The following is a 27,505-nucleotide window of genomic DNA, read 5'->3' as shown; positions in this document are numbered from 1 at the left end:
TCTCATGAGCTACATAGGTACTGTTGTCTTGATTGTCTTGATTACGATCGATTATCTATAATAATCCTATCTCTACGAGTACGAATAATAGCAAAATAATAGGAGGAAATTGATCATTATTTGAAAGAACTTTAATAATTCAGATCTCTTTTTGAAATTATATTAAATAATAAGAATTGCAATTCTAAATATAAGAAAAACTTTAGTTTTCTTCTTATCTGATTTTGATTTTAATTTCGAATTGAATTAATAATTCAATAACCGATATCCCTACTATGTATACGGCCCTACTATATACACGCTCTTATTATTTATATAAAATATAATATTAAATTGAATTAAAAATCAAAAAAGTAATGAAATCATTTGAAATTTAAAATTAAGATAATTTGAATAAATTATTATAATATTTGGAAATGAAAAATCTGAAATTGTGAAAGATTATAATAATAAAACTAATAAATAAGATATTGAATTTTGATATAAGAAATTACTTATTTATTAATATATTTTTTAATAGAATCGAAAATATAAGTTTTATTTAAAGAAATTTTGAGATTCTTTATATTACAATATGAAATAATTGAAAAAATTAAACTTTTTTATTAAAATTCTGAAATTATATTGATATTAAATTCTAATAATTTTTCAAAAGAATATTTATAAGAATTAATTATTAATATAATAATGAATTTATAATATTTGACTTTACTTTTCAATTATATAATAATAACAAATTTTCAAATTTTATATAAATCTATTAAAATCTATAATTTACTAATATTGTATTTAAATAAAGATTTAAAAATAAATATTAAGAATTTAATTTGATATAATATTAATAATAATTATTGTAGGTCATGAGCTAGTATATAGGTATATAATATATATATAGAATATAAGAGGGATTAGACTAGTATTAGTCTATTATGGGAAGCTGGCTCGTATTAACAACTAAATAGCTTATGAAACACGTGATTTTCATAAAACAGTATATATTATTCCTTATTTCTTATTCTATATTCGAGGGGGAAAGGCCTTATTTTATACTTTTTCCTATCAATTTAGCTTTCTACCATTATAGATCTCTTCCTTTTTCAGTCATTCTATTAAATAAAGCTCTTCTTTCTTATTCCTTATTCGATTTCGCTATAGTTATATCAACCTAGCTATATATAAGTTAAAAGAGCTAATAAAGAATCGATTTTCCGGCCGTTCTAGGCTAAGGGCCTTAAGCGACGATCACGTGATACGATCATGTGACTTGGTCAGGTGACTTAGTCAGGTGATCCTGTGATTCGCTCCTAGTATACTATATGAATATAGAACTATATATATATATATATATATATATAAAGATATATTATTATATTATTTTTATATAAAAACAATAATAATATAAGCTTTTGTTAATAATTATTGAAATTTTAGTTTTTGTAATCTTTAAATATATATATTTCATTTTAATATTAAAGAAGAAAGTTATATTAATTGATTTTTGATTTAATAAGAAATTTCAATATTTGAACTTTCAGAATTTATTAATATTAAAATGATTTTTATTAAGATTTTCTTTTTTCAAAAATTAATTTAATAATATTTCGAATTATAAAAACCTTTATTTTGAAATTGTTTGTATTATAATAATAATTTTATTATTAGAATTTCATTATATATCATAAAAATAAGATTTAAAAGATTTTAAAAATGGAATTTTAAAAATGAAAGATTTATTTAAAGAATTTCTTTTGATTAGTTTATAATTTATATTTTTTAATATTCAATATCATTTCTTTCATAAAGGCTATGATATTCAAAACTTTAATATTAAATATAAAACTTAAATTCATTTTAAAATTCATTTTTAAAAAAAACTTCAAATAATAAAAATAATTAGAAAATCTAATAATCTATATTAAAATCAATTCTTATTACTTTTTTTATTTTTTTATTTTCTTTATAAAAGTATTAATATCAAAGAATTTATTAAAATGTTTTTAAACTTTATAAATAAACTTTAAAATATTTATTATTGAAAATTTATATATCAAAATTATATATTCTCTTTATGTTATTATTTAATCAGTTTTTATTTTAATAATTTGAAATTTAAAAAAATCAAAATAAATAATACTATTGAATTCTCAAACTGAATTCTATCTTATTTTAATGATTTTTGAATTTTAAATTGAATTTTATTTTGATGAAAAAAAAACGTGCATATAGTAGGGTCGTGTATGTAGCAGGGATATCGGTTAAATAAGCGATATTGAGATAGGCTTCAAAAGGTCAATTTCGTATGTTTTTTCACTTACGTAGAGTAGAGCCTGTACAACAATTATCAATCGACTTTCGAGATCTTGGAATGAATAATAGTACAACATGGTTTCTCAGCGAGCAGGCCACACTAGCCGTCGAGGAAATAGATTTTGAAATTTCAGAAAAGATTTTAGTTAAACTGTTGAGTCAGTACTTTCATTTCAAAATGAATCATTATCATTAATAACCCTTAAAAACCCCTCGAACTAACAATGTATGATAACGAGATATAACAATCTTATAAATTATTAAAGACCGAATAAAGAGGGCTTATAGTGGTCGATATATCGAAAATGATATCACCCTTGAATCAATACTTGTTACAAACCTCAATAAGAAGTTACATAGCCGAGCTCTATTTCATAAGCCTCGAATCAAATTTAAAATACTACAAAAGGATTCGCAACGATGAGTATTTTCTCAACAGTACCGCTCTATCTTTCCCTCTGTTTATTCTTCAAGGGCAGATTTCAACCACATTGCCGGAGTAATCTTTGGTGGGGATAGCTCCAAGAACTCCTTACTCGTCGTTGCAGTCGAGCACTTCCCTTCCCAACCTGTTTTAGGAGCACCCTTAATGGATAAAATGAGGCTCTTATTCGCCTTAACCGAATCAGCCCAGGTGTCAATCAAAGACACGTCTCTGAACTTGAAATCCTTGACTTCTGTCCCAATATATTCCTCCACCAGCTTGACAATCTGCTTTCCATTGATATCCACTGGTCCGTTGAGTTCGTATTTCTTCTTGTTGTGGATTGAGTGATCTTCCTGGGCCAGAAGAACAGCGGCAAACTGACCGACTTCGTCGGAGTGAATACATCCTAGAGGTGCATCGCCATCAGTCATCAACAAGAGTGTGTTTTGCTTTCCGTCTTTGCGATATTGCTTGATGAACTCCAAGGCTGGCCCAAGAACGAATCTGTAGAAGACATTTGCCTGAAGTGAGGTCCATTGAAGCTTTTCAAACTCAGGAGAGCTCAATAAAGCTTCGACAGCCCAATGCTGGCGTGGATAGTATACTGGGCAGTTGGGATAGACATTGGCAGCTGTGGTGGATATGCGTACAACGTATTTGACGCCAGCATTAAGTAAAGCAAGATGGAATGTTGATTCATCTGCAAATTGAGTGGGCTCATTATGGGAAGCAATCTAGGAGTAGAATCAGCGTACTTTTCACTTAGTGGAGGTGTTTAGAACATTTTCAGGGCTCATACAAAAGCCTTGACGACGTTGCGTTCCTTCAACCACTCGGGACTGATATCGACCCAAGTCTTCTCTTCAATCGTGACGTTTTGAAGCTTGCTAAGTTTCTGTGCAGTAAGACTGTCCGAAGATCGAGTGAGGGCAATGAGTCGATACCCTGCAAGTGTTTTGTTGTTGTTGATTGAGTCTGAAAGTGTCTCCACAACACTTCGGCCAGTATTGCCTGTTGCACCGACAATCAAAATTGTAGGAGCCATCATTTTTGGAGTTGTGTTTGTTGTGCTTGCGGAGGAGGTGGAGGTGGGTGATTTAGTTGATGGTCAGATCTTGAAAAGGGGAATGCTTGTGGTTTGATATGAAATATGTAAAGGTATGAACAAGATATTTATGTTATGAAGTTGTCTCTTATATAACACTAGTCCTAATCATTCCGCCGAACCCGCCGGAGCTCAAATATGCTTTGCTGATTTTGAAGCGGGAAAAGCGGAGGCCGCCATTAGATTTTTTTTATACATTACAAGCACGTCAACCACGAACAAAGTACAAGAGAATCATTGACTCAAAAAAACACGGATGATCAGTGCGCGAACATCAAGTTGAGGAGACCAATTGAATTAACGAAGTAAAATTACAAAATTTATGAAAATAAATCGAAAAGTAAGATTGCATTTATTTATTGAATTGAGGCCTTCGGGATGATACAATTTCTTTTTATCGAAAACGTATTATTTGCTAAAAGGAATCAATTAATTGGAGAATCGTTTTGAATTGAATTGCGTTGAATTGAAGTTTTTGAAGCCTAGCTTCATCTCTCGAGCTGTTGGCTGATTCCTGTTGCAAATGCGAGTACCTTCTCTTCCTGCAATCTCCCACCAACGATTTGCACAGCTACGGGTGCACCGTGTGATAGTTCGGGGTCGTCTAGAAAATTAGCACGAAATTATTCATCTTAACCGATGGAGTAACATTAAGGGAGAAAGTCCTTACAATCATCATGAATAGCTTGGTCAACCTCATTTAGACTGGAATATTCCACCGGGTATTGATCAATATCTTTTTTTACTTCTGTCACCGGAATGGCGCATGAAGTATAGTCCAGGGCATTTATAATGGTTGTGTAGCCTTGAGAAGAAACATTAGATGTGAACTCAATCTTTTTTAATTCAATTTGATCATCATACCTAGATATCGGGCCTGTCCCGGCCGAGGAGGTGGAAACGGTGCAAGTGGCATGATAAATGCGTCTACTGGCCTCCCTGTTCCGGTGATCTCTGAGGTACTGTTCCAGTAGTCAAGGTACTTCTTTCGATAATTTCTGACTGCAATGTTTGCTTCGATGATATGGCTCGCGCTGCCCTCTGGGAAGGGCTGTGTTCCTAAGATAGGTTCGGTTGAAGGCTCTCCAGATATCGCAAGTGCGGAGTGGTGAGCCTTAGCACCGTCGGCAAAGCAAATCTTGAACTAAATGATGGTCAATTATACTCTACTCATAAGGTAGGGATCACAAACATATGGATCGTTACCAGCGGAGTGGCTCGGCGGCTTCCATTCGATGACCTGGCAGTTTTAGCAAGATTGTTTGCATCTGGAAGTAAAACTATATACCTTATGGCCTAGCGCCTTGATCGCATCTGTAACCATTCTCATGGCTCTTTCTACAGGCGGTTGTGGATTCACATACCCATCTCCGATCATGATTCCAAATGCCATTTTTTCCTTGCCACTTATTCCTTCATGCATCTTCATAAATTTATCTTCTTTCCAAGGAAGTTCAATGACCATGGGATCTCTCCTCCACGGCTCAGTTTGCAATAGGCTCCTCATCATCAATTCCAGTCCACTTACCTTTGTCGCCATTGGCCCAACCACAAACGGAAGCATGATACCGTCTATTGTCGAGGCAATCCCCTCGTACGACAATCTTCCCGTTGATGGACGGAGTCCGTAGCAGCCGTTCCAACCTGCAGGGACACGAGACGAGGCGCCGATGTCAGTTCCAAGTCCGACAGAGCTTCCCCGCAGAGCCAAAAGACCGCCTTCGCCACCTGAACTTCCCCCCACAGTGAGTTGACGATTACGAGGATTAGGGGTATAGCCAATGATATTGTTACGTGTCTCTGCGGACATGGACCCCTGAGGAACACTGGTCTTCACGTAAATAACTGCACCAAGAGAGCGAAGATCAGTGACAACTTGACTTTCTTTTTCTGGTTGGGACTTTCCCAGCCAGCCGACATAGCCCAAGCTTGTGTCTATGCCTTTCACGTGGATTGAGTCTTTAAGACTGACGGGAAGACCATGTAATGGACCCATGGGCTCTTTGTGTTCCGCAAAATAGGAATCGAGTTCCGAGGCTCGCAAGAGGGCAGACGCAAACATGATTTCATGAAGACAATTGATCTATTCACATATAAACTCCATTAACTTTCATTTCATTGGAGAAAGGAATGGGGGGTTATCTACCATCTGATGAGCCAACGCTGCTCTATGGCAGAACGCTTCGGTAACTGCACGGCATGTCCAGTCTCCGCTAGAAGTTTTTCTAACGATATCAACTGCGTCTGTCTCCGTGATTTCCACCTCCTTCGAAGAGAGATACTGACGTATATGGCCTGTCACGTCAGGTAATATTGAGGGAGGTGGAAGTGGAAGTGGAATTCGCCATTCTTCCGGAATGAGTGACAGCAGAACATCGCGTTTGGAATCCCCTATGCCTTTCCAGTTTGTGAGGGTTTCGGACATTTTACTATAAATGATTGTTGATGATTGGAATTTCCTGACAGAAATAAAAATATGAGAAGTGAGGTAGTTCAGCTGCCGATGTTCAAAAACAGGAGTCGGGCTTCTTATACCCCAATAACGCAAGACTAGAGATCATGATTGAGTTGATCAATATCAGATAAATTAAACCGAGAGAGCTCGAAGTTTAATCAATACGTTCGCGGAAATTTCAATCACTCCGTATGCAGAGAAGATATGGTACATATGCATTGCCGGTTTTCACAATTGGGAAGCGGCATGCTGATAAACCTGACGCGATGTACAAAACAGAAACCAATACGGAAGCTCGAGTTCCCGACATACAATAAGTTCAATAGGACTCTACCAAACAGTTAGATAAAAGTTTGCACAAAGTTGAATTGGAGATACCTATACAAAGTCGAGATTATTTGGTCCGACGATGCGGCGGGAGTGCCTTTGAGGTTAGTTGCAACCTTAATTCGACTTAATCACAAATTGGTTAGTTCAAAAATTGATCTTGCAGCTATTAGTAATCAAGCCTAGTGGGGAAACTTGAGGCCCCAAGATATGACAAGTTTGATAGGGATCCATTAATTCATTCCGTATACTTTTTATGCAGCTTCGAATTGGAAGTTTTCAGAGCCGAGTTGCTTCATCCGATGATGCGGTGGAAAGGCCATACTTTCAGTCTACATTAGACCTTACCAAAGATAGGCTGGCTGAAAATCTTAATCTGAGGCAAATTGGTAATCGAATTCAACGGCAGTTCCACATATACATTGTTACAAGGAATTGAACCTTCCGCACTGTTGAATTAATATACATAAATAGGTGCGGCTCTGGATACTTCAGATTAATCATCATCAATCAGTAGTTTGATTTCCAAAGTTTCCATCTTTCAGGGATCGCCGGTCACTTTTCAACTATGTCAAAATGCTTTAATTCTCGATCTCGACTTATCACTCGAGAAATACTTCTCCATTCTTGTACAATGGGGCATAATGTTGGCTCGGCATTCCTTAAACCGATATCCGGCAAAAATAGACAATAAAATAGTTTCATAAGAGGATAAAAACAACATGCTTTCCTCCAAAATTTCAGCCCATTATCTGCGATTGTCGGTGTTAGCTTCGGCAGAGTTGATGCTCGTGTCGAAGTCAGCTTATGGCCGCATAAGGTATTGTTCCTTGGGCACAACGAAGATAAAGAGTCCCAGGTATTCGAACAGATTAAGCCAATGAGCCCCTCAAAGAAAGCATAGTTCATGGAAGCTGATCTTGCATTGTGTATGTCCGTATATGGCGCCGGACCATAGATCAAATTGCTGCGATCGTCACTCATATTCTCATCGATAACGCTGGCATCATGTATCTTAAGTTTTCCTCACACCTGAGAACGTGGAGAGTCAGTTTAGGGTATATTGTGTGGGAAGATGGATCACGCAGTTATGAAAGGAAGTTTACCTAAGATAACAATTACAATCTTTTTGTCCAATCAACACCAACCGCAAACTCCCATTCGTCGAATTTATAACCTCAAGGACAATTTTCAGAACATCATATCAGTACATTTTCCGTTGAAATGTCTGTAGAACCAAGTCAACACATAGAGGAAACAGAAAATCTCTTAGGCGATCAAGCTGAAGATACACATTCAAATGGCCCCATTCCGAATAATTCATCATCAATCAAAGGAAAAGGAAAAGAGATCTTGATGTTTGAGACAGGTGTAGAGTTACCCCTTGCATCATGTTACAAAGAGGTACTCAAGCCTTTCGACTATATTTTTATAACAATATGAAATTACTATTGAATTCGATTACCAATTTGGGTTAATATTTACAAAACATACTTCATAGTATTGTTTTGAGAGTCGCTTACTGGTTCTTTTTCAAGTTTGATTTGAAAGTGAAGACTATGAATCATGGTTCAAAGGAATTCATTTAGAGGGGCTAGTTGACCTTCGCGATATCAAGCAACCTTGAAACCTTCAACAACTTCTCTCCAAAACAACAATCCTCTCCGACAACTCTTCTTATCCTCCTCTCCCAAAACTTCTCTTCGATACCACTCTCCGTATCATACCGTCTTTGCTTCCCGTGAGTCTTCAATTCTCCTCTTCTTTAGGCACAAAAATCCTGCCTCTTATGTGGATTTATTTCAAAGTGTTATTCTTCTCGTTTTGAAACTGGTAGATCGAGCCTTCGCGCCTGTCAAAAAGCCTTGTCATCCCCCCCTCTTTGATTCTTATATTAATAGTAGACCTAGCAGATCCAACGTTGCCATTCAACAGGAGCGCGACTTAGATCGAGAAGTACCAGCATTGCGGAAAGGAATAATACTTTCAAAGTCAAAGTGAGTTGCATTCGATCTTTCCCGTTAAAATGAAGCTGACTTAGGAACAGTAAATCCACAGAAGTGGTTTGGTTTTGCTCTGTCATGCTTTGACTTGCTATCGATCTACTCCTCCGTTTTTCAGTCATGGTTTGTATTCACACTGAAAATCAAAATCAAGGGGACTTTTACCCTTTGTTCTACTGGAGATTTCTGTTCTCCATGAGTTCCCCTTAGGACGCCTGCGGTCACTCTGTTGTTACAGAGCGACCAGCCCTCACAACTGCTCAGCGACAAACAGTTAGTTACAACCATGGGTGCGAATGTAAGTTCCCATCGAACTCTGGTGTAGCGTGTAACGAATCTAATTGTTGTATACACAGGCCATCAAAAAGCAAAAGCTTGCGGAAAGAATCAAATCTGGGCAAGCCGAGCAGCTGGCGGAACGAAGCCAGTCGACACAATCACAGCAGCTGCCTGCACAAAGCCAAAAACAAGTTGCGAACGCGAACAGGGGGAAGGGAAAGGAGAACGCTGATGTTATTGATTTAACAGAGCCTTCACTCACAGCCACTCCGTATAATTTGATACAAACAGTAGCTCGTGAGAGGTACCCCGTTCTATCCTTTGTTGGATCCATTGCGAGAGGAAATGTGCAAGCCTCTTTGCAAGTGAGGCAGCCCGATCCGCGATATCTTGGCGATTTGAAAAATCTTCAGAGGGACCTGGCATTAGAAGACAGAGTTCAGTACGATGCAAATAATGATCAAGCTACAGAGCCGAATCAGGATGACATACACGGCGTCCACCAACTCATGATGGCATACTGGTCCGAGACAGTCTTGCACGATTACATGCCGCTGGATCCCGAGCGTCATGGCACATTGCTGGCAAACGCCAAAGAGTCAATTTTTCATCAAGAGCCCATCCATTTCACAGATGGCTTACCATACGCCTCAAATGGAACACCCCTCCCCACAAGTGTCAAATTGTCCGACCTTCTCCTCGGCTTGATATGGCAATACGCCCCACCAAATGTCGACCTACATGTGCTTTGGCCAGCAGACTTTGATCGATTCAATGAGCCGTATGCCGATAGATCGAATGTCGGAAATTCATGTGCACCACGCATCCACTGTCTCGATTATCCACAAGGTGGAGAGCTAGTTCGCGACCGTCGCATCGGTTTCATCCAAATACTTGACGGCGATGGAGAAATCGAATGGATATGTGTTTTAGGCGGAGAAGGCTACAGGATGACTGGGGACGATTTTCTCACAATCCAGATTGAGTTTCATCATCGGTTCGTTGAGATAGAACGTTTTGCTAGGCCACAAGCTGTCAAATCGCCTAGTTCCGAGCTTAGCAGGCGAGCATTGAGAGACCCGGCACACCATGCCCGCAGAGACCAAGTCTCAATGTTTGAGGCGGCTTATCGACAACTACTAAGTTATCAAAACGCGACTATACGTCAGACTTTGGGGGTCAAACCCAGTAGGGGAGTCATCTTCAACAAAGTAATGCCTTGGGACTTTACGTCTCATGTATTTCAATCCGCCATGTTATCCCAAACTATCTCCAATAGATATAGGGATATGCACGACGAATTATGGGAAACCGCCAAGGTCGCCATGCGCGAGTATGAGACCACAATACAGTTGAACAGCGCATCCAATGAACTGCTCACTGCGAGAAGAAATTTAGCTCAAAGCATCAACGCAAATAGCTCTCTCGATGTCGAATTGAGGCGTGCTCTTAGCCGCGTACCAGAGCCTGTCACCTTACTTGATACTGTCCCCCATGAAATCATGCCCGAACACCATCGACATGTCATTCGGCAGACTTGCGATGCAATCCGCCAGTTATGCGGAGATGTGCAACAACCGCACATTGCATTCGACAGCAATGGTGTCTTTGTGGAAAATCATGATCCGATCATAGAGCCCGAACGAATACGCACTATGTTCATGGATTCCTATCGTGACGATACACTCACGAAGTTAATTCTAGGTGAAATTCGACCCCCTAGCGATGCGCCCCAGCGAAAGTTTTCAAGTCACCCTCCGCTAGCTCCAAGCGATAAGATGGGCAGCTCCACAAAGCCGTCAACTCCTGCCAAAACTCTCCTTTTTGGAAAATCATCGCATGGCACTAGTACAGGTAGACGCTGTACAACAGATCAGCATCCAGTCAAAACTAGCCAAGTTTCGCCTTCTGGGCCCGCTCCACAAAGCTCTAATTTATCTCCCAGCGTCCAAGCAAACTGCAGTGGTGGCGATGTGGATGATGCGTCGAGCGCGACCATTCAAGGAGACCTCCCACGCACACCAACCACCTCTTCTAAAAATACTCCATTATACAATCGTTCGGGATCGTCAGGTTCTGAGGGCGTGAGTTTCGATCTGGGTAGCGGCTCCGCTGGAAAGAGAAGCAACAAGGAAACGTCGACAGGATCCACTCATAGCGATTTCTTGGCACACTATGGGACCGTTATGACAAAGGCAGAGTGCAGAAGACAAGTAGTTGCTAATAATGACTACTTACCTAGGTTCCTGCGCCTACCCTCTGAGATTGATGAAAATCGGGAGCCCTCTTGGCTACGTTCCTTTGTTGGTGGTGATGACTACGGTACGGATGGTGCGGGTGACTCTGATACAGGGGTTCATTGGGGTGAAGAGGAATCGCGTACCCGAGGTGGTGAGATGAGAAATGTCTTGCGCAGAGCAGTAGACCACGCATGGGAAAAGTTGAGGGAGCTCTCATTACATCGTGGTTGATACTATTTCGGTTTTCGTGTCTTTTCATGGTGCGTTGGTTTGATGGGCTAGTTATGAGAATTTAGTTAGCATTGCAAAATGTTTCAGAGTGTAGCGAAAGTAACTTATACATCGGATTTTATGGATTTTTTATATGGTATAATATATATTATATTTTCTATATTTAGAAATTCAATTTGTATATAGTTATATAATTTATATATAATAATATCTTTTATTATAGGTTTAATAAAGAATTGAATAAAATAAAGAATTAAAAGAATAAAGAATAAAGTTTATTTTTAATTCTTTAATATTAAAGACATATTAAAAGCTGCTATTATATTATTATTATATTATTATTATTATTATTATTATTATTATTATTATTATTATTATTATTATTATTATTATTATTATTATTATTATTATTATTATTATTATTATTATTATTATTATTATTATTATTATTATTATTATTATTATTATTATTATTATTATTATTATTATTATTATTATTATTATTATTATTATTATTATTATTATTATTATTATTATTATTATTATTATTATTATTATTATTATTATTATTATTATTATTATTATTATTATTATATTCAAACTTAAATCAATAAATTAGATTCTTTTTTATTCTTATTTTCTTTTTGAAATTTTAATAAATCTAAACAATCTAAACAATCTAAACAATCTAAACAATCTAAACAATCTAAACAATCTAAACAATCTAAACAATCTAAACAATCTAAACAATCTAAACAATCTAAACAATCTAAATAATCTAAATGATTTAAATGATTTAGATTATTTAGATTGTTTAGATCATTTCGATTATTTAAATGGTTTAAATTACTTAAATCATTTAAATAATCAAAATTATCTAATTCATCTATATTATTTAATTCATCTAAATTGTCTAATTAATCTACATAAGAATATAGAAAAATTATAAAAGAATATTTCTATTGTTTCTATTATTAAAATAACCAAATAAGAATAATAAGAACAATATAAAATAATATAAAATATTAGACGCTCCGGAACACTGGCTAGCTAGCTCGCCCCGAAATTTATGAAGTATGTTTTGAGTTCTGACTAATATCTTCAGCTATCTAGATATCATTATATATATTGATTCTTTTAATACTGATAATACAAAGCTAAATATTGCTAAAGAAATATCACCTAAAACAAGAAAATTTTCTCAAACATCATTTGTGAATGATTTAATACCCCTAAATCATCGAGAAACCTTTTCTTTTGGGATTCTATTATTAATAATCCAAATTCTCCGGGACGGTGGTAGATCCTTCAACCACATCCGGATTTTCTGCCACGTCTGCATCGTCGATGAAGTTTTGGTCGTCAGTTTCGGCTTCTTCAACGTCTTCATCCTCTTCCTTTTTCTTTAGGTTTTTGAACCATAGGTTCACCTCTGCTTCAGATAATTCCCGAACAACAGCACCTTCTGGGTCAAGCTCCCGTACACTTTCGGTACGGCTCGTAAAAGTGGTGTATGTGGATAAGATTACGATCCGTGTTGTCTGATATGAATTAGCAAAATGTTAAATATGTATGAGAATAGTGCATACCTCTGGATCATTGAAGTCCAGATCTTGTAGGAATGCCTGGAGGCCGTTCTTCCCTTGGAGGTGCTTCTTTGGATGAGCATATCCTTTCGGTTGTACGGAACCGTACTCTCTGAACCGTAATACAAGTATACTTGCAGTTCAGACTGGAACAGATCGGAATCCTTCAGATGAACACCTATAACAGCACTTGGGACCAGTACCAATGTTGGCTTGTATTTTTTCTTTTTGACCCCCACTTGTGGTCCCGACTCGCGGTGCTGCTTGATGGCAGTCAAGCTCTGCTCATGAATAAGACCATAGATCTCGAGAGTCTTTCCTAGACCACATTCGTTGGCGACGATACCACCACGTATGGGGCTATCTTCTTGTATCGCCATCCATGCAATATCTGATATGTGGTTAGTTATTTTTATCAATGTTATGTAGATCAGAACATACCGGCCACTTGCATATGATGGTAGGAGAATTTAAGACCTTCTTTGGTCCTCGTCGTTGGATCCATCCCTCGAAGTTTACAAGCTTCATTAAAAGTCGGTGTTTCAACTGATATAGTTGAGACATCCTTCATTTTGCCCAAATCGCTTCGACTTCTTCTAGTGACTTGTAGAAAGAATCTTCTTTTATGTGCGCGGGTCTTTTGATCGATTTCGCAACATTATCCGTCTCCATTGCATTCTTGATAACATCAGACTGAACACGTGCGCCATGCTCGCTCATGCTGCGGAATCCGTCGTGAACTACTTTGCATTCATCCTTCATTGCAAGAAGAAATTCCTTGGCTTGTTCTCTGGTGATAGCTGGCCTATTCCCGGTTACTGATCCAGGCTCCCTCAACATGCTCAATCGAGTCACAAACTCCTCGTATGTGATTGGTTTGTCTGCGGCTCCTCTATGACGAAATTTTATGTCTCTCTTCAGCATTTCTGCTTGAAACGCTTCATGTGGCTTCATCTCGCATCGTTCATCTTCATCGGGTTCATCCTTGTTCACTTGGAATTCGCTGATATCCTCGGCAGTCAAGTACTCGGGGATGATGGCGGGGAAATTGGGTTTTTTCCGATCCGTTCCGGTGCCAACATTCTTGTTGGGCATTTCAATCCAGACACGAAGGAACGCCAAGGCACGGTTCCAATTTTCGATCGCGATTTCTCTGATGTATTAATCATTCTGTTTGACAGCCTGGAATCCAGCATATCCAGACTTGGTGATCCAGTAAAGCGCGCGAATCCAGCAATGATAACCAAAAGCTGGGTAATTCACCTTGGTGGTTTCTGGGGTGGGCCATTTATCCTCTTGAATGCATGCCCACTCGCGGTCACTCAGACTTCTGAGATGTTTCCACAAGATGACATTTCGATACGCATGACTCTTTGGCAGCTGTCGGAGATCACCGAATCCCGTATCCTTCTTCTCGGTGAAGGTATCCAGAAGGGTTTGAAAGTCTATTCAAGATTAGTAACGCACATCACATCGCTAGTGAACTTACATGGTGTGTGGTATAGCTCGTGTGCCTCGCGAGTAGAGTTCAATCCGATGTACCCGCACATTTTCGCAATGACAGTCATACTTCCAATGACACTAACACCCTCGGGATTATTATCGTAGGCGTGGCGTCTTTCTTTCAATGTCGCGGCTTTATTGATGGCCTTTTTTGGAGTCGATGGAAGTCTTGTCACTGGACGACCGCGTTTCTTCGCCGCACTTGGTGTTGGGGTCGTGGATTGGCTGGCAGTTGGAGTGGTGAAACCACTTGAAGCTGCCGCATGACCTGATCCCGTTTCATCTGCAGATGCACTGCTGCTTCCCGATCGTCCTTTACCTTTTGGTCCATGTCGAATGGAACCTTTCTCGGGGGTTGCGGGGTCCAGCAGCTCATCGAGTTCCTCGTCCTCATTCTCGCTATCATCATCTTTATCAACTAGTTTTTTTGACAACGCCTTCTTTCGTGAAGCACGCTTCGCATTTTTCGAGGGCTTTTGGGAGGATTGTTGGGATGGGCTGCCTTGGGGTTTGAGTGGATTGATACTGAGTCCCCTAGCTGTTCCCTCTATGACTATGATATCAAAAGTTAGTAAAAGAGTCACGAATCTAACGGCTGAATTGATCGAGGAAACAGAAACAATAAATCAAATAGAGTCCAAGAATGCGAAGTCTGCTTGAGTGTTTGCAGTCGATCAAGTTAGAAACTACCGCAATTCTGACTGCTTCAGACCAGCAGCTACAGCAAAACACCACAAGATGGAAAGTTAGAAAATCCAGTAAGGAAAGTGGAAAATTGAATGGATTTGTATGTAGATCTATGGAATTTCACTTACTTTCGATGCGCAAATCTATTGTAAGCGTTTGCGACACTGCGATTGCGCTGATGGATAACTTCGAGGGGATATTTGATGTTCAAATCGTGATAGAGTACGATCTCAAGGGCAAATATAACTAAGTTAAAAGAATAGAAAGTTGACTTAGTGAGAAAAAAAGCCTTTGACCAGGCTGTATCGAAAAAGAAAGTTCAGGAATTGGAAAGGAAAGTTGAGAGAGTAAGATTCAAATTCTTAGCTCCGTTTCAATAGCGTGGATTCTTTTTCCATCTACATGACTGTAGTGAATTCAGAGAGGGGTAAACCTCTTCCCAAATAGGAAATCGTGATGGCCTTGATAGAATTATCAAAACTGAGAGATTGTGACGTATTTGATGAGATCTATCGTTGGTTCAGGTGTGAGATATACCGAACTTCACTCTCAGGTAATCTTTACCATCACAACTAACTTCGATCCCAAAAGTCCATGGACCTTTTAAGACATTTTCCCTAAGGTGGCATTCGATCTTGAGACGATCCAAGAAGCTTCTAAATCTCATTCTAGATCTTGAGGCGATCCAAGAAGCCTCTAAATCTTATTCTTGATCTTGAGGCAATCCAAAAAGCTTCTAAATGCCAATGACCTCCTCGATCATAACTCACTAGGCATGGTGTGCAGCTCTCATCTCGCTTCCAAAATTCTCCTTGTGATTTTCAACAGCGTAACACATCGCCCATGCAGTTCTTGTGAAGATTCCACTGGGAAATCACCAACAATCACATCAGGATAACAAAATTTGGATTAATTCAGTTCCTGTCAGATTCAGGTAAATCTCTAACTGTTTGTGGGTTAATTACCTACGATTTACTTGCGTACCCCTTAATCTATATCGTTAAGCAACGAAGTCACATGACAATTAGATGCTGAGATGTTTTAGTGTATTAAGTATTATTCTAATGATTTTTTTTAGTAATTATTATTGTTACTTTCTTATATTTTAATTTTAAGCTGTTTGAAAATCTCAAAAAAGAATTAAATAGAGATTTAATTATATTATCTTTCTTTAAAATATAATGAATTTTTCTTGATTAAATGATTTGTATAGGTTTTATTAAATTTTAATTTTGATAGGATTAAAAAGCTAGGAAGATAAAAAAAAGAATTCTAAAAAAAGGAATTAAACTGTTATTTTTTATAGAATCAATTTAAAATCTTTTGAGAATATGAAAACAAAAATGAAAAAATGAAAATTCAATTAAACCATATTTACATAAAATCAGATCAAAATCGCTTTTTGAAATATTCGATAATTATTAATCGAAACATTTAAAAAAATTTAATTATAAGATTAATACTTTCACTATTAAAGTATAAATGTTTTTTAATTAAGATATTAATTATATTTAAAAAAAAAATCAAATCGAACTAATTAATGTAATTATAAATCAAGAAAAAGATATTTTAAAAAGATGGAGAGAAGTGGCTCTTTTATATCTGAGAAACAAGTTCAGTGTAGTTGCTCAACGCAGTGACTCTTCTTATTCGGGTTAGACAATTTTATATTTTTAAAATCCGGGGTAGATGGAGTGCACGCCCCACCTATCAATTGTGAAAGACCAATACATGTCTCCTTCTCGAAAGATCTGCAGATCGGGCGTATAAAGTGCTTCTTCTTTCAATTTAGTGAGTTTGATAGGGGGGAAAGAAGGAGGCTTATGAGTGACAATTTCCCCTCTTAAAAACCGGAACCGGAGCGGGATATTCCGTTGAAACTCACCCATCAGAAGTCGATGGAAATATACCCCGCCCCAAGTATCCAGCCATGCGCGTCAAAATCCCGATCGAGAAGGCATTCGTTGACAATTTGTTGCTTGATTTGTCACATTCTGAAGCTATACCTCTCCTGTCAGTTTCAAATACGCACTCCCAACACATGTACAGTGTAAAATTCAGTTCCACCCCGCTCTGGACGCCTAAAATTCAATCCGAACAAGGAAGTATGTCCCGCCATGTGCGCCTCCTATTCTGTTCTTCCCTGCCTGCTATTCACATCCCCGCTCCCCTTTACCGACATCGCTAGACAATATCTAGCTACACAACAGTCCATCTCCCCCTCATTATTCTTCCAAATTTCAAATCATTGCAACACCACCAACAGCCCACCCCACCCCCAAGTCACAGCTCAGCGTATTATCAACCCTCTTTCTTCTCTCTATCTCCCTTTCCTTTCTATGCTTTATAATTCCAAGTCCTTTTGGCTTCAAAATCCATTGTCGATAAGTTCCCTATCTCTATCTCTCAGCTCTCCATTCTTCTATCTCCCTATACCGGTATATTCTCTTCAACCACAAGTTGCTCTCAATCTAAAATCCGTGATCGAACTACTCCACAAGTAAGCTGAAGTTCTTTTCTCTCATCCCGATTATCCCCCATCTAGTCTCTACTCGGAGATTGATACATCTGGAACTATGTCAAAATCGAATCCATATCATTCATAGAATTGTATACAAACTTCCATTAAAGAAGGATCTAATTTCACCTATAAACCATGGCAAATTACCGGTGTGTCCCTCTAACTCAGTCTCTTTCCAAAATGCTAATTGTTTAATCCTGGATATTTCATGAATGCTAGGGTAAGAGGGATCCTTGATCTATAGAGAAGGAGACAGGTGGTACTCTCGGCATTGATCTAAGATATCCATGGAGAAGACCGATATACTTTTTTCAGGCTATGTTTGATAATATCGTGATTGTTCCAGAGTCCGAGTTCAGTCCTGCAAACACGAAAGCCAGGGGACTTGAAAATTATGGCTCTGTGTTTATCCGTAAAAGAAAAATTGTTCAGCTAGGTCAAAGGCCTTGGTTCTGTTCTTGGAATGGAACACTTTTGGACATTTCAATTTACGCAAATGAAACTTCTGATGGCGGATCTCAGTAGGCATCTACTTCTCTCGTAAATTCCATGGGAACTCCAACTTCAAGATCTGCCTCAAGCTCTCCCCTCAGCACACAAGTTCTTTCTGCGTATCCGAAAGTTGTCGGAGTTGAGAATAGCTTCGAGATTTCCACAACAAATCCTTATTGCACACAATATCAGATCCTGAACGATGGATCTGCAGTTCGGCTGCAATCGACCTCTGGGAGTAATCCCATTCATGAAATAAAGACCACAAGCACGAATGCAACAAGTTGTGGATGTCAGTGGCTCGTAAGCTGATGAATTGCATTGGAATGACGAAAAGTATCTCATCGTTGATAATGTAATTGTCTGGAGTCGTGAATACAATTGTATCTATAGAATAAGAGACTTTCTTTCTAATTAGTTATTATACTTATAGCATGTTAAAAGATCATTGTGAATTGGTGGAAAAGTCTTAATATTATTAAGTTCTATATAAAGTTGTAATATATATATAGATTCGATAGAGTTATATATAAGCTAATTCTGATATAGTATAATATGATATATAGTATAAGTATCTTTTCAAATGCTTCTTTATATTAATATTGTATATATATAGTTATATAGTCTAGAAAACGGGCTTCTAAGGGTAAATTGACGGCAATATACTCAATTTAGGTCAATGACCAAGTGCTTCTCTCTCTAGGCACCAAACCTTTCCCTCACCTAAAGGGACGGAAAGATAAATGCTCCGCTCTTTTGCCAGCAGACGCAATTGTAAAGAAACCAAATATGCTTGTTCTTGAGAATTCCAAGGGTTTCTCTCGAAGAAATCCCATAATCTTAGAATGTTGACACTTCATTCCAATAAGATCAGCTCAATATTTCGGATGATATCATCAACCAGCAAATGCTTGATTACGACTAAGGAACATTCGCTTAAGAAGCGACGTGGGTGTGATGTCGGTTGTTGTGATTCACTGGACGATGAGGGGGGTGCAGATTTTGGATATTCAAGGTGATTTGTCAATTCCATACTACCCAGGTACTAAAATGTCTAGGTCGGTGTAGCAAATAAATCTAACAGATTTGAGAATACTGACTAGGCAGCCTTGTAAACAGAGTACTCATATCAAGTATAATACAATTCTAAGCCATTTATTGGCGGTAATAGATTAAGCACGTAAATATAAGAACGTCGGGTTTCGCATGCAGTTTCGATCTAGGAAATCTCGATGTAACTCATGGCCAAGATGTAATTCCAAATCCAAATATTGACACCAAAACCTTCCATCATTTTAAGGATTTTGTCTCCTGTCCATTAATTTTGACAGCGCATTAGTATAATTCTGGAGATCAATTGCTCTTACTTAACGACACTCAAAGCAGTAGGGGAAGTGCAACTTGGGTTTCAACAGCCAAGAGGGGTTTAGAGTGGAGATGTATATCTAAATTCGCTCTTTCCTTTAATCATGATTGAACGACTCTTGGTTTCGATGAGGTGGTTCCGACACTTTATCTGATGGTCAAAGGCGCTGGAGTGTACCTAGAAAAATAAAGAGTCGTCGTGGATAGAAACTTATATTCTAAAGGTTTATTTAATTTTTATCTTAAATCATTTAAACCAAAAACACGCATTTCTTCTTCTTTTCTAATTCAATCGGAATTATTTTTGATATTATCTCATTTCTTTTAACCTTATAGCTTTACTCCTCTATTCAGAATTTCACCCTTTCTTTTGTTCTACCCTCGCCACCTCTCTTTATAGGAAAGTCTCTCTTTCTATAGTATAAGGGACTTGGAGAACGATAGTGAATTTTTTAATAAATATTTAAGGTTATACGGATATTAATATCTCGCGGATCAGACTCTACATAGGAGAAAAAAGAGGCCGATTTTGACTATATAAATCTTTAATGGAATCTCTAAATTAATTGAATTATAAATCAACTATAAATAAAACAAATGAATCTGAAAATATAAAATTACTTTTCATCTTTTAATTATATTTATTCTTATTAAAGTTTATATTTTATTTTTGTATGAACAAGGGAATTCACTCAAAGAAATTCACTTCAAAGGAATAACTTCTATACAATAGTAACTGTATTAAAGGTATTTAAACAAAAGCGAAGGAGACTAGTTTTTTCAATAATACCTATATAAAGCCTATTATTCCCCTTATTTAGCTAATTCTTTAGATTAAATACAAATAGACATTTAGGGATCTATGTATAGTGGAAATCATATTTTCCATATCTCTCTCAAACCAATATTAATTAATAATATTACAAATTACTTATTTATTCAAAATATCTTTTTATTTTTATTTCTTTTACTTCTTGTTATTAATATCATAACATTCTGAGTAAGTACTAATACTAACTTTAAACAAGTCAATAAGAAACCCGATTTTAACAAAAAACCTGATATTAGCAAAAAACCGATGTTAGAGTAGATAATAGCAATGAATCAACTAGGTGTAATGTAGCACAAAGACTTTTCATTAATCCTTCTAAACTATGAAAATTCTACAATTTATAATTGTGCGCGGGTTGGCGTCGGCCCGAAGTAGCCCCGCAGGGGCTACTCACGTGCCCTCGCCAGCCCTTACACGGATTGACCGTGACAGAGCCCCCCATATTGCACGTCGCGTCCCGAGACGTGTATGTTTACCTCCCGAACTCGGCTCGTGTAACACAAGAAAATGGGACGCCGAGTGATCGCGTCCGTGCCGCATGCCAAAAGGAAGTAAGAACGCCATAAAGCCACAAACAATCAATAAACAACATTCCAACGCGTTCACCGCTCTCACTGGCAGATCACCAGGGGCTCTATAAGTTCCCTCCAATTTCCTGAGTTCGTTTCCCCTTCTAGCAGATCATTCTTTACTACCTTTTCACTAGTCCTTGTCTTATCATGGCTGCCCCTCAACCCATCGGCCCCCAGGCGATTGCGGCTCGGTCTGCAGTAGGTCCTGCTGGTTTGATTATCCCTACATGTCTTCGTTGCTCCAAGCGTATTGCGTCCTCTGCCCCCGAAGATTTCTGTCACTACGACAAGGGTCCTCACGCTAAGTGTAGCTACTGTCGTGCCCAGAAAAAGGTCTGCCAGTCGGTGCCTCCCCGATACATTCCCGACGTCAACTTGCTGTATCAAACCCAAGCTTTTTGGCAGGCTACTCCTGCTGGTAGTCAAGAGGAAGAGAACGCCGAGACTGTGATGGTACGTCGAAATGAGCGCTACGTCAGGAGTGTGGAGGCCTTTTTGCGAAAGGAGGATAAGCAGGGTGGTACTAAAAAGCCAGAGTCATTCGAGGCATTATCTCTGCTTGCCATAAAGAAGTTGGATCGAATAGGCGATCTCATGGAGCGCCTTGTGGACTCTTATCGAGCTGTCGTCGGTCACCCTTCGTCTCCCCATAGTGGTGCTCAGCTGACTTCTTTGGATTCTAGAATAATTTGCCTGCACTGGATGCCGCTGTTCCAGGCTCCGTCATGAGACTGGTAGCCGCAGTAGATTCGGATGATGAGGGCGACTTCATGGCTCCGGTTGTTCACCCCCGCGCTGTCAACGCCCCCGCCCCGCCCCCTGCTCCCCCAGGAGGTAAGGCTCCGGGTGCCGTGAACATGCTAGCTGGTTCGGAGGGCCGCATCCCCCCTCGTACCGACACTCAATCGTCGTCTCGCCCCCGTTCCCGCACTCGTTCCTCTATGCCCAAGAAGGATCGCCTTAGGTATCCTGATGAGTCCCTTTCTGATCTTAGTGGCGACGAAGAGGACGACCCTTTTCTCCACCAGGTTACCGGTGCCCCTCAACGTTCTGATGTTCCCCGTATTTCTAAAGGTGACATCAGTATTACCACCCCTCAGGCGAAGAAGCGTGCTGCCGGAGATTCGACAGCTTCTGCCCGTCGATCCGCCACCGGGAGCTCGGCCACCCAAGCCATCCTTCCTCCTCGTAAAGCTTCCCGTGCAGTTTCGAAACAAAAGGCAGCGTCGGTTGCTGCTGGTTCCCTCTCTGATTCTCGACGTCGGGACACTGGCGCTCCGCCAAAGGCTAAGGCTCCTCGCATGAGTCGTCCCGTCTACACTGGAGAGTCTGACGCCGTTGCGAGTTCTCCTGAAAGTGTTCGATCCCGCAAACGCCCGCGGGTTGCCGACAACCCGTCGACGGAGGTTCGAAAGTCCAGCGAGGCCCTTGTGAAAATGGAGGAGAAGGAAAGTGTGGATGAGGATGAAGTGGATATGCCTTCGGCGGATGAGGGTGAGCGAAGCGATAGCGATGTAGGTAATGCTATCTTTGGGGTTCTCCTCTCTACACCGGATCTTCTTGATGTGTAGGGTAGAAGGATTAATTCTTGCTATAGGACCCTCTCAACACGCTAATGTAGCGATGCCTTTACGACGGCGTCCTCGTGTTAGTCAAAGGCGTACTCTTGCTAGGGACGAGGCTTTATGGAAGGAATGGCGACAATCTCATCAGCCGAGTACCGACGAAGATTCAGATAATATCGACCCTGATACTCATGAATTGAAGCCTGAAGCATTCCAGAGACGTCAGGATGAGTTGGTGCGCTTGGCAGTAGCATGCGGTATGCCGGCGAGTGAAGGGTTGCGTCCTCGTTCTTATCAGGGTAGAAAGGAGTGGAGGGAGGAACGTCGCGAACAGCTTCGTATTGCTGGTGGTTCGCTTGTGGGTACGCAGCGGAACCCTATTGTCTTGTAGCTTTTTTCCTTTTTTCTTTTGAGCTGTGTATTGGTAGTTCTCTTCTTTTATTGTATTCTTCCAGTACTTCTTTCGCGTTGTCGAGATCGCGGGGGGCTTCCCACGTATCTTCCGCTGGTTGGTAGCCTTTCCATCGGACTAGGTATTGAACACCTCTGCCTCTCTTTCTATGTGCTATGATCTTCTCCACTTCGTGTTCCAAGTGATCGTCTATCTCCTCTGGTGGCGGTGGGTCAGCGGTACCCTGTCGTTCATGCCATGGTTCCAGTAGGGAAACGTGAAAGACATTGTGAATCTTATAGGTAGGTGGTAGCTTGAGTTCATATGCTTGACCACTGGTTTTTATACCTATTACTTGAAAAGGGCCTATGAACCTGTCCGAAAACTTCTTTTTGGGTCGAAGTTGCTTGATATTTCGGGTGCTTAGCATCACTTTGTCTCCGATGTTGTATCGCTGGGTTATCGTGCCATCTGTATCCTTTGACTTTCGGTCTATAGCTGCTTGCCACAGTTCTCTCAATTTTTCCCTTTCTTCATTGAGGGAGGCGATTCGCTCGCGTGCTGCTGGTGCCCTCCCTGTGGCATCGGCGTCCTCGCCGATGTAGTGGAATGTTGGTAGGAATCCGTACATCGCTTGGAATGGGCTTGTGTTTATTGTACTATGCCACGTAGCATTATAAGTGAACTCTGCGAGTGGTAGTAGTGAAGACCAATCGTCTTGTCGGTAATTAGAGTAACAACTGATATAGTGAATCAGGTTCTGGTTCTGTCGCTCCGTTTGCCCGTCGGTCTGAGGGTGGAACGCAGTAGACAACTTGCGTCGTATTCGCAGATAAAAAAGAAAACTACTCCAGAACTTGCTTGCGAACTGTGGTCCCCTATCTGACACGATACCTTCCGGTGCCCCGAAGTCCTTAAACACACTCTGCATCAGCGTTTGAGCGAGTTCCGGTGAGGTGATCGTTTTATTAACGGGTACGTATCGGGCAAGCTTCGTGAACCTGTCGACAACCACTAAAACCGCATCATACACATGCTTGCCCAATTTCGATGGGGGTAGATCTGTAATGAAATCCATAGTTATCTCTTTCCAAGGTCCATGGGGAATAGGGAGGGTCTGTAACTCGCCGTAGGGCTTATGCCTTTTGACAGCGGTACGCTGGCATACCGCGCATGTTTTAATATGCGTTTTTACATCCTTCCTCATTGAAGGCCAGAAGTATTTAGATCTCAAGATTTCTAAAGTTTTAGAGACACCCCAATGTCCACCCGTAGGGTCATCGTGATGGGCTTCCAAGATCTCTGCTCTCAAAGCAGAGTCTGGCGGTACGTAGGCGTTCCCATTGTGTCTAAGAAGCCCGTCGGCGCCCACCTGCCAAGGTGAGGCGACTCCAGCGGAGCGCAGTCTTTGATTCAGGTACTCTTTATTCTTTATAAAATCGTCATCCGCTTGGAGACGCAATAAAGCATTTCTCATCGTCTCTGATACTGGCTCGAATGCTGTTTCGTCTCCTGCTAAAACACAAGCTATCCGACGTGGTATCGACTGTTTGCAACCAGTTTCAACCAGTGAACACTTGAGTTCACGGAACGGTAGGCCACACCCTTCCCTTTGTAAGAGGCCTATGACGTTACGCAGGGGCTCCGTCTTCTTGACGGGGGAACTTTGAAACAGATTCATAATCATCGACCTATTCTTCAGTTTATTCTGAAGGGTCGGAAGCATATCATTTATACCGTCCGTATCGACAGCGTAATCAGGGCGGCGCGACGGCCCATCTGCGGGATTCAATCTTCCGGCCCTATATACTATCTCGAAATCATATGCAGCCAAAACCTCCGCCCACCTTGCTTGCCGGCCATTCAGGCTTTTCTTTGTCATGAAGTGCTGGAGGCTGTTGTGGTCCGACTTAACCACGACAGTATGTCGACTCCCTATCGCATAGTGGCGCCACTGTACGAAAGCGGTATATATTGCTAGTAATTCTTGATCATGAGTGAAATATCGTTGCTCCGCTGGACTCAGCTTCCTCGAATAGAACGCGATGGGGTGCCACCGTTGGATCGGTGCCTCTTTGGTTCCTTCCGAGAAGAGCTGTGACAACACGCAACCCAAAGCAAAGATCGACGCATCGGTTTCGATCATCATACGGAGTAAGGGGTCGAAATGCCGGAGAATAGGTGCCGATGTGAAGGCTTTCTTTAACGCTTCGAACGCCTTTTGTGCTTCGTCAGTCCACTTGAATTCGACCACCATCTCTCCTTTCTTCGTTCCCTTCAACAATGCGGTCATACCGTGAGCCACCGCCGAGTAGGCCCTGATAAACCGTCGGTAAAAGTTCGCGAAACCAAGAAACACCTGTACATCTCTAAGGCTATTGGGTATTGGCCATTCCACTATGGTCTGAATGCGGCCTGGTTCCATAGTAACGCCTGCGGGCGAAACGACGTATCCCAGGAATTCCACCTCATTGGTATAAAAGACGCACTTCTTTAGCTTTGCGTAGAGCTTGTATTCGATGAGTCGCGCGAGGACCTTTCGGACATCCGTCGTATGCGTGGCTCTATCTCTTGAGTAGATCAGAATATCATCAAGATACACCACACAGATGCTATCCGTCAAGCCGGACAAGGCTTGATTGATATATGTCTGAAATGTCGCAGGGGCATTGGTGAGGCCGAAAGGCATTACCCTATACTCGTACTGGCCATACCGCGTGCGAAACGCAGTCTTCCACTCATCCCCCGCTCTTATGCGGATTCGATGATAAGCGTCCCGTAAGTCTAGCTTGGTGAATATAACACCTTGTCGGAGTCGGTCTAGGGATTCACTGATAAGAGGTAGGGGGGTTCGATCCTTTCTGGTGATCCGGTTAAGCCCTCGATAGTCGACACATAGTCGATGGCCTCCCCCCTTCTTTGGAACGAACATGATAGGCGCCCCTGCCGAGCTGATAGACCTTCTTATCCACCCTTTTCTTTGGTACTCATCTAGGTACTCTCGTAGTATTGCTGACTCTTCCTCTGATAAGGAATAAATCGGGCCCCAAGGGGGGGTCGAACCGGGTTCGAGGTCAATGCGATGCTCCATCGGATGGTGTTCGGGCAGAAGGCTACTTTCGTCTTCCGAGAAAGCCTTCTTGTACTCCTGGAATTCTTCTGGTATCTCATGTGAGGTCAATGCGAGTACCAGGCGGCCCCCTTTTATTTTTGATTGCGAGGCCATTTTGTCTGGGAAGATCGCGAAGACTGCTTTGCCTTCCTTCATTTCCCGGTAAAATTCTTTCGCAGGAATGATCTCGAGATTGCTCAAGATGGGGCGGTATCGGAGTGACGTCGACTTCCAATCGATATCGGGGTTGACTGTTTGTAACCACGGGAGACCTAGGATGGCGTCTATCCGTGGTAGGTCCAGCACCGCTGATGTGAAGCTATGAGTGTGGGTTCTCTTTTCCCCTTTTTCATCTTTCACTTCGACAGGGAATTCATGGTCCCCGTACGACGCAATTGCGGTACCATTTGCCGACACAAGGGGAGTGCTTTTCTTGGTAGGGGTCCAGTCCCATTCGATACACTTGCTTTGCTGTATAATATTGGCTTGCGCTCCCGAGTCGACGAGGCATCGGAGCGCTATCGGCTTGCTGTTGTTATTAAAGATCGCCGTGACTGTAAAGATTGTCCGCCCTTCTTTGTGTGGACCCAGCGTCAATGGGACGCTCATTATAATTGCTGGGTCTAGGCGTTTCCCGTGCGGGTAGCCTCAGGGGGGTTATTTTGGCACTCGTTTTCTTTATGCCTTCCCCCACAACGTCTACACGCAAAGTCGTTCCGACAGTTCGAAGCGATGTGCCCTTTCTGTTGGCATTTATAGCATATAGCGGTCCGCATACGCTCCGCATACGATACGTTGGCGGGGTGTCTTGATGTCTTGAAGGATTCCTCTCGAGAGGGTTGATTTGATTCTTGGACCTCTGTTTTAACAGTTAGGGTCGGGTTGTTTTCCAGGTGGGGGCGTTTAGATGGATTTCGATATCGAGAGGGTGATTGGTTATGCTTGCGGGATCGATGTGAGTCCCCTGCGTCTCTTCCTCGGAATAATTTCTCCACACTTTCCAGTCTACAGGCTTGTCTTATAAGCTCATTGCGCGACTCAGGTTGTTGTGGGGATTCCGATATTTTCCTGGCTATACTGGGTAGTAGACCCGCTAAGAGCCTCTCGACCCGAACACTCTCCGCCTCCTGCTCGATGTCCTCCTCAAGGCCTTCTAGGTAGGTTACGAATGCGTTCACAGTTTCTCCTTCTTTTTGCCTCGCATGCACGATCTTTTGGATTGCTCGTCGCTGTCTAGTCCCTTTGTCCATGATAGCGTCATACATGTACTCCCTGAAGTTTTCCCAGTTCATCTCTTCGTAACTTGACTCGCTCATATACCGACGCCAAATCGCCAGGGGCTGCCGTTCAAAGTATTGGATGACATGTTCTATTTTCTTAGTATCGGTGGGAAAATGGTACCCACCGTCGCTTCGAAACATGATTTCTGCCTGGAAGAAGAAGTTCTTAGCTTCCTCGATATTCTTTCCTTCGTATTGTTTCAATCTCTGCAACTTCGGTGGTTT

The 27,505-nt window shown here is 40.7% G+C and overlaps 7 protein-coding genes across 7 annotated transcripts; 2 read left to right on the top strand and 5 right to left on the bottom strand.

Annotated features, from left to right (window-relative positions):
* Positions 1-2,476: 2,476 nt before the first annotated feature.
* On the bottom strand, positions 2,477-3,885 carry EAE98_008561 (uncharacterized protein). Its single transcript, XM_038956184.1, has 2 exons — positions 3,534-3,885; positions 2,477-3,468 (listed from the first exon to the last, which is right to left on the bottom strand). Exons 1-2 carry the CDS (start codon positions 3,780-3,782, stop codon positions 2,770-2,772), a joined length of 948 nt encoding a protein of 315 aa, XP_038807643.1. The 5' UTR covers positions 3,783-3,885; the 3' UTR covers positions 2,477-2,769.
* A 442-nt stretch (positions 3,886-4,327) lies between these two features.
* EAE98_008560 (uncharacterized protein) lies at positions 4,328-6,264 on the bottom strand (the record flags this gene model as incomplete). Its single annotated transcript, XM_038956183.1, has 6 exons — positions 4,328-4,443; positions 4,510-4,644; positions 4,704-4,983; positions 5,032-5,079; positions 5,128-5,922; positions 5,986-6,264. The coding sequence occupies 6 exons, from the start codon at positions 6,262-6,264 to the stop codon at positions 4,328-4,330; spliced, it is 1,653 nt and encodes a 550-aa protein (XP_038807642.1).
* A 2,032-nt stretch (positions 6,265-8,296) lies between these two features.
* On the top strand, positions 8,297-11,374 carry EAE98_008559 (uncharacterized protein; the record flags this gene model as incomplete). The annotated part of the gene is made up of 4 exons (XM_038956182.1): positions 8,297-8,362; positions 8,532-8,618; positions 8,669-8,922; positions 8,981-11,374. Exons 3-4 carry the CDS (start codon positions 8,911-8,913, stop codon positions 11,372-11,374), a joined length of 2,406 nt encoding a protein of 801 aa, XP_038807641.1. The 5' UTR covers positions 8,297-8,362; positions 8,532-8,618; positions 8,669-8,910.
* A 1,271-nt stretch (positions 11,375-12,645) lies between these two features.
* EAE98_008558 (uncharacterized protein) lies at positions 12,646-13,414 on the bottom strand (the record flags this gene model as incomplete). Its single annotated transcript, XM_038956181.1, has 4 exons — positions 12,646-12,915; positions 12,964-13,016; positions 13,070-13,351; positions 13,402-13,414. The coding sequence occupies 4 exons, from the start codon at positions 13,412-13,414 to the stop codon at positions 12,646-12,648; spliced, it is 618 nt and encodes a 205-aa protein (XP_038807640.1).
* Positions 13,415-13,527: 113 nt separating this feature from the next.
* On the bottom strand, positions 13,528-14,055 carry EAE98_008557 (uncharacterized protein; the record flags this gene model as incomplete). The annotated part of the gene is made up of 1 exon (XM_038956180.1): positions 13,528-14,055. The coding sequence occupies one exon, from the start codon at positions 14,053-14,055 to the stop codon at positions 13,528-13,530; it is 528 nt and encodes a 175-aa protein (XP_038807639.1).
* Positions 14,056-14,121: 66 nt separating this feature from the next.
* On the bottom strand, positions 14,122-15,927 carry EAE98_008556 (uncharacterized protein; the record flags this gene model as incomplete). Its single annotated transcript, XM_038956179.1, has 3 exons — positions 14,122-14,405; positions 14,450-15,016; positions 15,921-15,927. The coding sequence occupies 3 exons, from the start codon at positions 15,925-15,927 to the stop codon at positions 14,122-14,124; spliced, it is 858 nt and encodes a 285-aa protein (XP_038807638.1).
* Positions 15,928-17,080: 1,153 nt separating this feature from the next.
* Positions 17,081-18,196, top strand: EAE98_008555 (uncharacterized protein; the record flags this gene model as incomplete). Its single annotated transcript, XM_038956178.1, has 4 exons — positions 17,081-17,255; positions 17,508-17,650; positions 17,757-17,820; positions 17,916-18,196. 4 exons carry the CDS (start codon positions 17,081-17,083, stop codon positions 18,194-18,196), a joined length of 663 nt encoding a protein of 220 aa, XP_038807637.1.
* Between the last annotated feature and the right edge of the window lie 9,309 nt (positions 18,197-27,505).

Source organism: Botrytis deweyae, assembly GCF_014898535.1.
Source record: "Botrytis deweyae strain B1 chromosome Unknown BDEW_022, whole genome shotgun sequence".
In the NCBI taxonomy this organism is placed as follows: domain Eukaryota; kingdom Fungi; phylum Ascomycota; class Leotiomycetes; order Helotiales; family Sclerotiniaceae; genus Botrytis; species Botrytis deweyae.
Note: the sequence above shows the minus strand (reverse complement) of the source record. Positions and strands in the feature narration are given on the sequence as shown.

Coding starts and splice junctions, on each gene's coding strand:
- EAE98_008561 (XM_038956184.1), bottom strand. CDS start 3,782: ATGATGGCTCCTACAATTTTGATTGTCGGTGCAACAGGCAATACTGGC. Junction 3,469..3,533: donor GCAACGTCGTCAAGGCTTTT/GTATGAGCCCTG, acceptor TTCTACTCCTAG/ATTGCTTCCCATAATGAGCC.